Source organism: Delphinapterus leucas, chromosome 13 (genome assembly GCF_059928025.1).
Source record: "Delphinapterus leucas isolate spDelLeu-1000000601 "Yukka" chromosome 13, BTC_Dleu_Yukka2, whole genome shotgun sequence".
Classification (NCBI taxonomy): domain Eukaryota; kingdom Metazoa; phylum Chordata; class Mammalia; order Artiodactyla; family Monodontidae; genus Delphinapterus; species Delphinapterus leucas.
In genome coordinates, this window is record NC_143141.1 from 68,822,164 (window position 1) to 68,835,210 (window position 13,047).

Here is a 13,047-nt window from a genome sequence, read left to right on the forward strand (position 1 = left end):
GGATGCCTGGGATGGTGGAAGGACTACAAACAATATTACGTGAACAAGAGAGCTGTAATTATTTATGTAGAAAGAAAGAAAACCAGCAACAGATATTATGAGCTGGCAAGGTGGAGGAGGTGGCAGAAGCTGGCTAAATATCTAGCATTTAGGTCAGAGTAGTAGGAAAAATATTGACTTGACGGTCCATTTCATATAAATGTTCAACTATTTTATTGTAATTCTGTAGTTCCTTTTAAAACCCAACAGTTTGATACCATCCTTCACTGTAGGCTATGATGTATATCCTTTACTAAGATATCACATGGTCTAAGTTCCTTAAAGTAGGAGAGGAAAAAATGTTCAGTACAAGTAGAACTAATTAATTCTCTGTCCAAAGATTTTAGACATGCCCCCAGATCCAGATATTCTGATGACAAAAAGATGGCTACTCTGTTTTCAGAACTCAAACCTTTAGCAACATGCTTTCAATATTAACATATACTAGATGACTGTGATATGACACTAAATATGAAATCTAAGTAGATATACATTGGTACTTTTTTTTACAAAAAGCCTTCCAAAGAGGGAATGAAACATTTAAGCTGCACTTAAAATTCACACATTAACACATCTCATGTCCTAAAAATGGGAAATATGCTATATTGATTTTTATCAATCATATCAGTCTGCCAAATGCAAAACATTTAATAATCAACAACTTGGGATGAAGACAAATAATATCTCACTTTATTAGCGTGTACAGCATTATAATCTTTTATATTCTGAGATGATTTAAAATCTGATAAATTGGAAAAATGTACTTTCGAATTACATGATATGAACATCAACTCACACAAAAGGATTTAAGTTAGGGTAGACTTACAAATTAAGTAATGAATATGTAACACAGAAAAATACATATAGCTAAAATTTTAAACTGGAATTGTTAAGAAACATGATACATAGCAAAGATTACTGGTTGTCCATTACTATTTATTCCTTCTTTTTTTAATATTAAAGAAAAAAGAACCACCTCAGCTTAATGTGGCCATGTGACTGAATTCTAGCCAATGGAGTAAATATGAAAAGGGCATATATGAAAGAGTTTGTAAAAGAGAACAAGAAAAATGATGGAGGGGAAGAGAGGGAAGGAGAGGATGAGGGAAGTAGGTGAAAGGAAAAGGAGAGAAAGAGGGTGGGTAATACTAGTGTGCTCCCCTGGCCTTTTGCCCATCTTTTCCTTAAGACAGAAGTAATGAGACTTGAAGCAGCTGTCTTGGACTCAGGAAATGGAAGCTAAGTGTTGAGGTAAACAAAGCTGTCCCTATAACTTAGCCCAGTACTGTTACTGGAAAGAAACTATCCTGTTTAAGCCACTGTATTCTGGGGCCTCTGTTACAGTGGTATAACCTGTACAGTTCATACTTCTTTGTTTTTATAGGGATACATATATAATATTCTCAAAGGACAACCTAATTTCATTTAACAGCTAGTAAGTCTGAAACTACATTAAGTAGAAAAGCATATTGATACTTATTTCAACTTACCTCTGTGACAGGTAATTCAAGCTGAACCACATCATCCTGCTTTGAAACCGGAGTTTGCAGAGCAGTGTCTAACAACAAGATTCCATTAAGGTCCTTTCTACACCCTACTGCATAATCATCCACAAAAATAACTTTATCCACAGCAGAAATATACTGACATTTCACCTGTCCACCTGGTTTAGCTGTTAAAAGAACAAAAATTCAACACTTAAGATTTTAAGGCCAACAGTTCATTTAAAATAAATGTTTACATGGCAACTAAATATAATAATCTTTGACTGAAAAAAATGCTCTAAAGGACATTAGAACTGATAAATTGGAATATGTACTGTAGCTTAAAGTAACAATATGAAATTATCAGAACTTGAAAACTATATTACTGTTATAAGAGAATATCATTATTCCTAGAAATACACATGGAAATAGTAAAGGGTAAAGGAACATGATATACGCAACCTATTCACAAGAGAGCAAAAGTAATATGTATGTATGTGTGAGGGGATGATAAGAAAATGTGGTAAAATATTTAAAATTAAAATTAGTGAAACTGGGGGTTTCCCTGGTGTCACAGTGGTTAAGAATCTGCCTGCCAATGCAGGGCACACGGGTTGGAGCCCTGGTCGGGGAAGATCCCACATGCCGCGGGGCAACTAAGCCCGTGCACCACAACTACTGAGCCTGTGCTCTAGAGCCCGTGAGCCACAACTACAGAAGCCCGTGTGCCTATAGCCTGTTCTCCGCAACAAGAGAAGCCACCGCAATGAGAAACCCGTGCACCGCAATGAAGAGTGACCCCCACTCGCGCAACTAGAGAAAGCCGGCACGCAGCAACGAAGACCCAACGTGGCCAAAAATAAATTTAAAAAAATAAAATATATAAATTTAAAAAAATTAGTGGAACTGGGTAAAAGCTGTAGAGAAGTTCTTTGTACTACACTACTTCAAAATAAAGTGTTTGGAAAAAATTTTTAAATATTCAATACTGTACAACATTGTAAATCAACTATACTTCAATTAAAATAAATACTCAATATTTTCTTTACATCTTTTTTCCAAAAGTCATTAAGCATAAAGTCAATGTGGACAGTTTCTAGGTAACTACCTCAAAAGTTCTTTAGGGCTTTTATATCTGAGATAAAATTATGGAGAATGGTTATAACCTAAGCTAAGAGAACTAGTAAAGTCTCTAGTTCAACTACCACTGAAAAAACAGTCAACTATCACTGACAATCAATGTCCCCTGAAGTTTCCGCTAAATCAATTTCAGAAGAGTATTTTAACAGAAATAAAATTTCTCAGAATAAATTAGAGTAGAATTTCAAGAAGTATTACAAAAGACAGTAAAACACAGAAGCTTTAAATACCAAAAAATATTGGAAAAGATAACATCAATTTCTACATTTTAATTTACAAGAGATTTATAAGGAGACTAATGTTAAGTATTCTCCCATGAATACAGAGTCTCTGTAAAAAAGACTTGAAAGAATGATCAACTATGAAATTTTATTGCACTAATGAAGAAACTTCTCTGGGAGCAAGCAATCCTGCCGCCAGTATACCTTATTCTAAACCCCCACCACGATGCTACAGAACATTCCTGATAGTAGTACAATTATTGCCTAGTGATACAAAAGCAGAAAAGAGGAGATAAATCAGGGTCCTACTCATCAACCTATAGGACAACTATAAAACATGTTATAATCAATTAATATTAGGATTGGCTTTCTTAATCCCAGATTATTACAGCTCTCTCAAGCTCCTGGAGATATTATGTAACTGATTAGGAGCTAATTCATTATCTACATAAAACCAAGAAAAATTCATGGAATTTCTATAGCTCATTCCCAGATCTTTTGGTTTGAAATATATGTTAGCATATAGGAAAATAATCTCTGTAATACAATAAAACAGGAATATTTACCTAGCTTCTGATCTCTAGGTAAAATCACAAGAAATCATACACATTATAGGAACTGAGAGTAAAATTATGTGAGAACTTGTAAAGATAGTTTCAAAACTCATTAACTATAATTTTTTAAAATAGACTATCCTTCTTTACAGCAGTTTTAGGTTCACAGCAAAACTGAGCAGAAGGCAGAGATTTCCCATATGTGCCATGCCCCCCACACATAACTATAAAATTTTTAAAACCAAAACTACGAATTCTGTTTTATTGTTTTAGGGATAGGTAATTAGGTAAGGAACTGTAAAAACCATTATTTTGTGAACACTTTCCCAGAGAGGTATAAAATGTGAGAATCTACGCAAAGCTTTTCAACTGGGTTTCCATGCAACCCTAGAATTCCATATAATGTCACTAGAAATTCCTCAATAGATCTTGACAAAAAAAAGTCAACACTTTTTTGGAACTTCTTATACTATACAATATTAGCCCTCAAAGTAATGCACAGTGACCAAGCAGCCTTATTGGCAACTTCTTCAGAGGTCTTCCAGGCCCACAGAGCAGCATGTAATAGAACCGTGTTTATTCAGATGAGTCCATTCCCGATTTTTTGATCTAAGTTACAGAAGGCCATTTGTAAGCAGTGACTTGCTGTACTACACACCAGAAAGACAGTAAACTTATTATCAGCCATACTACCCCAAAGGCTCTCTGAGTTTGTGTGACCTCATCTTCACTAATTACATTAGCAAAGACCCTATTTCTAAATAAGGTCACAATCTGAGGTCCCATGTGCACATGAATTATACAAGCCACCACACAAATTCTTTCTCTGAATCTTTTACTCAGCCTGAGAACTTTATTTCGAGAAAAAGAGCTTTGCTAATGTAGGCTGATAGTATGCTCAAGATTTAATTTACATCTGGCCCTAAACAAGTTTTAGATTTCTGTGAAGAAAAGATATCCTGCAATGAACAAAGAATATTTTATGGAACTTTTCACCTTCTAACACGTTTGGGCATGTCTTTTCTTACTTAATAAGAAATAAGACCAAAGACACAAATTCTCTAACTTGGGATAAAAATGAAATCCATGTGTGCTTAAGCCTGACCCAAAACTGAGTATTTGTACAGCAAAAAAACAAGCACAGGTTTCACAATGAGAGGTAACAATAGACATTTATTTTTAGTTATAAGAATAACAATTTTAAGTGCATAAAGGTTCATAAAAGAGATGAAACCAAGAAACCTATGTTCGAGCCAGGATGTGTCACTCAGTAAGAAAACATCTTTTCAGAGGTTTGTATGAAATTGTCTCTTAAGTTATACATTTATTCATATTGCTTTGTTCCATGCTTTTAGTAGTATTACTATGCAACACTGTTGATAAATTTTAATGCTGCAAATAACATTAACAAAAAACTTACAGGACTTCTCTGGTGGTGCAGTGGTTAAGAATCCACCTGCCAATGCAGGGGACATGGGTTCGAGCCCTGGTTCAGGAAGATCCCACAGGCCGTGGAGGAACTAAGCCCATGCACCACAACTACTGAGCCCACGTGCCACAACTACTGAAGCCCACACGCCTAGAGCCCATGCTCCACAACAAGAGAAGCCACCACAATGAGAAGCCCGCGCACCACAACAAAGAGTAGCCCCTACTCGCCCCAACTAGAGAAAGCCTGCATGCAGCAACAAAGACCCAATTCAGCCAAAAATAAATAAATAAATTTATAAAAAATAAAAAACTTATAACCTGTACTTAAACTAAACCTCCCAAGTTTACCTTTAAAAAACTTAAGTCCCATTTTGGCATAAGTTAGTTATTTAATAGAAATTTATTTTGTTTGCCTTATGAGTTTAAAATGTCTGAAAATAAATTTCTCAAAGAAAGATAAGTCATGCTTAACTAATGTTTAAATTTTCAAGAAAAGTTGGCTAAAAAGTCATTTTTGGTTTTTAAATACAGGGGAAAAACTTTTACAACTACCCTCTACGACATGTTACACCTTGTTAGAATTTTCTATAGAAGATACTTGTAAAATGACTGTGAACCCTACATGGATAAAGTTTAAAAAGAAATTCAAGCAGAAAATTTTAATAGAAGAAACACTCAAATTTCCTCCAACTATACCAGAGATCAACAAGCTTCTTATAAAAAGGTCAGATAGTAACTATTTAAGGCCTCACAATACATATGGTCTTTCTCACAATTACTCAACTCTGCCACTGTAGTGCAAAGGCAACATGTAAATAAACGGGTATGTATGTGTTCCAGTAGCATTTTATTTGCAAAATCAGGAAACAGGTTGAGAGCTACCAAGGTGGCAGGCCATAGTTTGCAGACTCCTGACTGACACTAATGACTTGCATTAGTACAGATTTTCTTTTGGGGCAGGGGAAATTTCACAAAAATAGTAGGTTAAAATTCACAGCCAGACACAATAAGCTGCTGAAACCTAACACAGAAAAATCTTGAAAGCAACCAGAGGATATGTTACGTACAAGCAAGTAATAATTACAATAAAAGCACATTTACCATTAAAAACCATGGGGTTTGTTAGGAATTGAACCATTTTTAAAATACTGAAAAAAGAAATTCTATATTCAACAAAATATCCATCAGGAATGAAGGTGAAATAAAGACATGCTCAGATGAGGGAACACTAAAGAGAAATTCTGCCAGCAAACCTGCTCAAAAAGAATCACAAAAGGAAGTTCATCAAAGAGAAGGGAAACTATTCAGAAATAAACTTAGAGTATCAAGAATGAGGGAAGAGGGCTTCCCTGGTGGCACAGTGGTTGAGAATCTGCCTGCCAATGCAGGGAACACGGGTTCGAGCCCTGGTCTGGGAAGATCCCATATACCGCGGAGCAACTAGGCCCGTTAGCCACAACTACTGAGCCTGCGCGTCTGGAGCCTGTGCTCCACAAGAGAGGCCGCAATAGTGAGAGGCCCGTGCACCGCGATGAAGAGTGGCCCCCGCTTGCCACAACTAGAGAAAGCCCTCGCACAGAAACGAAGACCCAACACAGCCAAAAATAAAATAAAATAAATAACTAAATAAATATTTTTAAAAAAAAGAATGAGGGAAGAGCAACAGAAATGGTAAATATCTGGGTAAATGTAAGTGATGATTCTTCACCTCAGTTCTTTAAAATATATTTGACAACTGAAAGCAAAAATTACTACAATGCCTGGGGGTCTTCAATGTCACATATATGTAATAAATAAGTCAACCATAACTTAAAAGAGAGAAGGGTACAATAGGGCGGTATGGTTTCTATATGCCACTTAAAGTGGTAAAATAGGGCTTCCCTGGTGGCGCAGTGGTTAAGAATCCGCCTGCCAATGCAGGGGACATAGGTTTGAGCCCTGGTTCGGGAAGATCCCACATGTCGTGAAGCAACTAAGCCTGTGCACCACAATTACTGAGTCTGTGCTCTACAGCCCGAGAGCCACAACTACTGAGCCCTCGTGCCACAACTACTGAAGTCCATGTGCCTACAGCCCATGCTCCACAATAAGGGAATCCACCACAATGAGAAACCCATGCACTGCAATGAAGAGTAGCCCCTGCTCGCTGCAACTAAAGAAAGCCCACGCAACAACGAAGACCCAACGCAGCCATGAGTAAATAAAGTTCCCTAAATAAATAAATAAATAAAGTGGTAAAATACGGACTCTAAATAGACTGAGAAAAGTATGTATATTGCAATCCTTCAAGTAACTACAAAAGCACATACAAATAATTAGGCAAAAGCAATAGATAAGTTTAAAAAAATATCAAGCCAAAAAAAGCAGAAAGAAAAAATAAAGGAAAAAAGAGGAAACAAATAATCAACTGGAGTATCTAAATCAAAATATCAACAACTACATTAAACATAAATGGCCTAAGTATGCCAATGAAAAGATAAACTGAATTTAAACACACACACACAAGCCAATTCTATGATGTCTACAAGAAACTTTTACCATTCTAAAAGGGGTAAAAGGATGGAAAAAAGATGTATCATGCAAATGTTATCATAGAAAGATGGAATAGTTATATTTAGATCAGCCAATGATCATAACAAAGAAAATCACCAGGAATAAATGAGGACATTACATGATAAAAGGGTCAGTTCATGAAGAACAAAAAGCAATCCTAAATATATATACACGTAGGAGAACTTCAAAATATTCAGCAAAAATTAACAGAACTGAAGGGAGAAATAGGCATCCATAATTACAGTGGAAGACTTCAACTTTCAGTAGTTAACAGAACTAGTAGATAGAAAACAGTACCATCAAAAAAAAAAAAAAAAAAAAACAGTACCATCAACCCATGACATTTTTAAAATATTCCATCTATCAACAGTAGAATGCACATTCATTTCAGGTGCACACTGAATATTAATCAAAACATATCATATCCTGGATCATAAAACAGAGCTTAATATACAAGAAGTGAAGTTAAAAGTATGTTCTCTGAGAGCCCAGAAATAAACCCATACACCTCCGGGTCAATTAATCTTCAACAAAGGATGTAAGAATGTACAATGGGAAAAAGACAGTCTCTTCAGCAAGTGGTATTGGGAAAGTTGGATGGCCACATGTAAATCAATGAAGTTAGAACACACCCTCACACCACACACAAAAATAAACTCAAAATGGCTTAAAGACAAATATAAGACATGACACCATAAAACTCCTAGAAAAGATCATAGGGAAAACATTCTCTGAAATAAATCATACCAATGTTTTCTTAGGTCAGTCTCCCAAGGCAACAGAAATAAAATAAAAGTGAAAATAAACAAACGGGACCTAATCAAACTTATAGGCTTTTGCACAGCAAAGGAAACCATAAACAAAACAAAAAGACAACCTATGAACTAGGAGAAAATATTAGCAAATGATGTGACAAACAAGGGCTTAATCTCCAAAATATACAAGTAGCTTATACAACCCAATCGAAAAATGGGCAGAAGACCTTAATAGACATTTCTCCAAAGAAGAAATACAGATGGCCAATAAGCACATAAAAAGATGCTCAACATCACTAATTATTAGAGAAATGCAAATCAAAACTACAATGAGGTACCACCTCACACTGGTCATAATGGCCATCATTAAAAAGTCTACAAATAACAAATGCTGGAGAGGGTGTGGAGAAAAGGGAACCCTCCTACAGTGTTGGTGGGAATGTAAGTTGGTGCAGCCACTAGGGAAAACAGTATGGAGGTTCCTCAAAAGACTAAAAACATAATTACCATATGATTCAGCAATCCTACTCCTGGACATATATCCAGACAAAAATTATTCAAAAAGATACATGCACCCCTATGTTCACAGCAGCACTATTCACAATAGCCAAAACATGAAAACAACCTAAATGTCCAGCAAAAGATGAATAGATAAAGAAGATGTGGTACATATATACAATCAAATACTACTCAGCAAATAAAAAGAACAAAATAATGTCATTTGCAGCAACAGGGATGCAACTAGAGATTATCATACTAAGTGAAGTAAGTCAGAAAGAGAAAGACAAAATACCATATGATATCACTTATATGTGAAATCTAAAATATGACACAAATGAACCTAGGTACAAAACAGAAACAGACTCACGGACACAGAAAACAGACTTGTGGTTGCCAAGGGGGAGGGGATTGGGGGAGGGATGGGGTCAGCAGATGTTAGCTATTGTATACAGAATGGATAAATAACAAGGTCCTACTGTACAGCATGGTAAACTATATTCAATATCCTATGATAAACCATAATGGAAAAGAATATTTAAAAAAAGAATGTATATATGTATAACCGAATCACTTCAGTGTACAGCAGAAATTAACACAATGTTGTAAAACAACTATACTTCAATAAAACAAACAAATAAACAAACAAAAGGTATGTTCTCTGACCATAATGGATTTAAGTAGAAATCAGTAACAGAAATATAATGGGAAACCTCTAAATACTTGTAAATTAAACAACATACTTCTAAATAATCTTTAGGTCGATGAAGAAGTCTAAACATTTTTAAAAGAATGAAAATGAGGGAGTTCAGTTCCCCATGGTCTAGTGGTTGGGATTCGGCGCTTTCACTGCCGTGGCCTGGGTTCAATCCCTGTTGGGGAACTGATATCCCACAAGCTGCAGCACAGCCAAAAAAAAAAAAAAAAAAAAAGAATGAAAATGAAAATATAATATCAAAACATCATATGAAGCTAAAACAGGGACTTCCCTGGTGGTCCAGTGGTTAAGAATCCGTCTTCCAATGCAGGGGACATGGGTTCAATCCCTGGTCGGGGAACTAAGATCCCACATGCCACAGGGCAACTAAGCCCTCATGCCACAACTACTGAGCATGCAGGCCACAACTAGAGAGCCTGCGTGCCACAACTAGAGAGAAGCCCATGCACCACAAGGAGGAGCTCACATGCTGCAACTGAGACCCGATACAGCCAAAAATTAAATAAATAAATAAATAATTTTTAAAAACAAAAAGAAGCTAAAACAGTGATTAGAGTAAAATTTATAGGAATTGAACGCTTATACTGGGGTGGGGAAGAAGGCCTTAAATCAATAACCTAAGCTTCCTACTTAAGAAAACCAGAAAAAGAGCAAAACAAGCAAAAGAAAAGAAACAATAAAGATAATAGCAGAAATCAGTGGAAGTGAAAATAGAAAAACAACACATAAAATCAATATAAGCAAAAACGAGTTCTTTGAAAAGATCAATGAAATTTATAAAGCTGTAGCAAGACTGGCAAAGAAAAAAAAAGAAGACATAAATTACCAATAATATCAGGAATGAAAGAGGAGCTAGACGACAGATTCTGTAGACATCGAAAGATAAATAATACTATGAACATCTCTATGCACATAAATTTGACAACTTAGGTCATCAAAATAAATAAATTTGACACTACAAATGTTAAGAAGATAACTGAGGAATAATACGGGTAGATCTATACACATAAATTTTGAAACATTAGTGAGATTCCTTAAAAACCACAAACTACCAAATTATCCAAAATGAAACAGATAATCTAAATTAAGGAAAGTGAATTCACAGTTTAAAACTTTTCAAAGAAATCTCCAGGCTTACCTGATTTCTCTGGAGAACTTAAAAAGTAACACCAATTCTACACAATCTCTTTCAGGAAACAGAAGAAGAGGGAACACTTCCAAACTCATTTTATGAGGCCAGATTTAACCTGATATCAAAACTAGAAAAAGACAGTACAAAAAGAGAAACTGCATACCATTATTCCTCACGCAGATTGATGCAAAAATCCTCAACAAAATAAAAGCAAATGGAGTTTAGCAATATATAAAAATGACAATACACCAGGACCAAGTAGGGTTATCCCAGGGATGCAAAACTGGTTCAATATTCAAAAATCAATCAATGTAAGCTATCATGATAATTGCTTAAAGAAGAAAAACCACATAATCAACTCAGCAGATGCATTTGGCAAAATACATCTTTTCATGATTTAAAAAAAAAAAAAAAAGCCCTCAGCAAATTAAAAGGTAATTTCCCCAATCTGATAAAGGACGACTACAGGAAGTCTACCACTATCAAACACTTAATGGTAAAAGACTGAATACTTTCCCCCTAAGATCACGAACAGGACAAGGATATTACACTCTCACCACTCCTATGCAATATCATGATGGAAGATCTAGCCACTGCAATAAGAAACGGGGAACCAGACAGATTAGAAAGGAAGAAATCAAACTGTCCCTATTCACAGATAACATGATTACCTATGTAGAAAATCCCAAAGAATCTAAAAAACAAACAAAAACTCCTAGAGCTAACGAGTTGAGCAAGGTTTCACTGAACAAAGTCAATACACAAAAATCAAACAACTGTATTTCTATATACTAGCAATGATCAATCTGAAACCAAAATTTACCCCCCAAATTAACAGTCTACAAGAGCTCTAAAAACATAAAATAAAATACTTAGATATATATCTAACAAAAGGTATACAGAATATGTATGGTGAAAAGTACAAATGACCAGTGAAAGAAATCAAAGAAGAGCTAAATAAAACCATGGTCACGGAATGGAAGAGTCAACATAGCAAAGATGTCCTCTATAAATTCAATGCAATTTCAATCAAAATCCCAGCAGGAGTTTTGAGATATAGATAAACTGAGTCCAAAATAATTTGAAAAGGCAAAGGAACTGGAATAGCCAAAACAATTTTGATAAAGAATAAAGCTGGACAAATCACATTATATGACTTTAAGACCTGCTATAAAACCTATATTACCACAAGAATGTGTGCTACTGGAAAATGTATAGACACATTAGATCTATGGAACAGAACAGAATCCAGAGACAGAACTGCATAAACATAACCATCTGATTTTTTAAATGATTTTTTAAATTGTGGTAAATTATACATTACATAAAACTTACCATTTTAACCATTTCTAAGTGTAAAGTTCAGTGGCATTAAGTACATTCATGTTTTGCAACCATCACCACCATCCATCCACAGAACTCTTTCCATCTTGCAATACTGAAACTCTATAACCATTGACACTAACTCCCCACCTCCATCCCTATAGAACCTGGCAACCACTATTCTACTTTCTTCTGTCTCTATGAAATTGACTAAGTACCTCATGTAAGTGGCATCATACAGAATTTGTTCTTTTGTGACTGGCTTATTTCACTGAGCATAACATCTTCAAGGTTCATCCATGATGTAGCATGTGTTAGAATTTCCTCCCTTTTTAAGGCTAATATTTCATTGTATACATACACCATATTTTGTTTATCCATTCATCCACTGATAGAGACTTGGGTGGCATCTACTTCTTGTCTAGCTGGGAATAATGCCACTGTGAATATGGCATACAAATGTTTCTTCAACATCCTGCTTTCAATTCTTTATACCCAATACTCAAACGCAGAATTTCAAGTTCATACAGTAATTTTTAATTATTTGAGAAACTGTATTACTCAAATGTGGAATTGCAGGTTCATATGGTAATTTTTAATTATTTGAGAAACTGCATACTGTTATCCACAATGGCTGCACCATTTTATATTCCCACCAGTATGGCAAAAAAGGTTCCAATCTCTATATATCCTTGCCAACACTTACTCTTTCTTTTTTCTTTTTTGATAATAGCCATCCTAATGGGTGTGAAGTGATACCTCATTGTGGGTTTGATTTGCATTTCCCTAATGATTAATGATGCTGAGCATCCTTTCATGTGCTTGCTGGTCATTTGTTTATCTTCTTTGGAGAAATGTCTATTTAAGTCCTTTGCTCATTCTTTAACCAGGCTATTTGTTTTTTGCTGTTGTTGAGTTGCTTCTCTGTAACTGTCTAAATATATCTGCCTATATCTCTGGATATCTGATTGGCAAATATTTTCTCCCCTTCTGTGTTCTGCCGTCTTACTCTCTTGATAGTATCCTTCAATGTGCAAAAGTTTTTCATTTTGATGAAGTCCAATTTGTCTATTTATTCTCTGGGTGTCTGTGCCTTTGGTATCATATCCAAGAAATCACTGTCATATCCAACATCTTGAAGCTTTTCTGCTTTGTTTTCTTCTAAGAACTTAAGAGTTATAGCTCTTACACTTAAGTCT

General features: G+C 35.3%; 1 protein-coding gene across 14 annotated transcripts in view; it reads right to left on the bottom strand.

Annotated features, from left to right (window-relative positions):
* BIRC6 (baculoviral IAP repeat containing 6) overlaps positions 1 to 13,047 on the bottom strand; it is a 245,498-nt gene that overhangs the window by 215,989 nt on the left and 16,462 nt on the right. For all 14 annotated transcript variants that reach the window (XR_016395304.1, XR_016395305.1, XM_089922371.1 and 11 more), the window contains exon 2: positions 1,530 to 1,711. Coding sequence is in view for 12 of the 14 variants with exons in the window: in XM_089922371.1 (XP_089778497.1) it covers positions 1,530 to 1,711 (182 nt within the window). In the remaining 2 variants the exon portion in view is untranslated. The remainder of the gene's footprint in view (positions 1 to 1,529; positions 1,712 to 13,047) is intronic.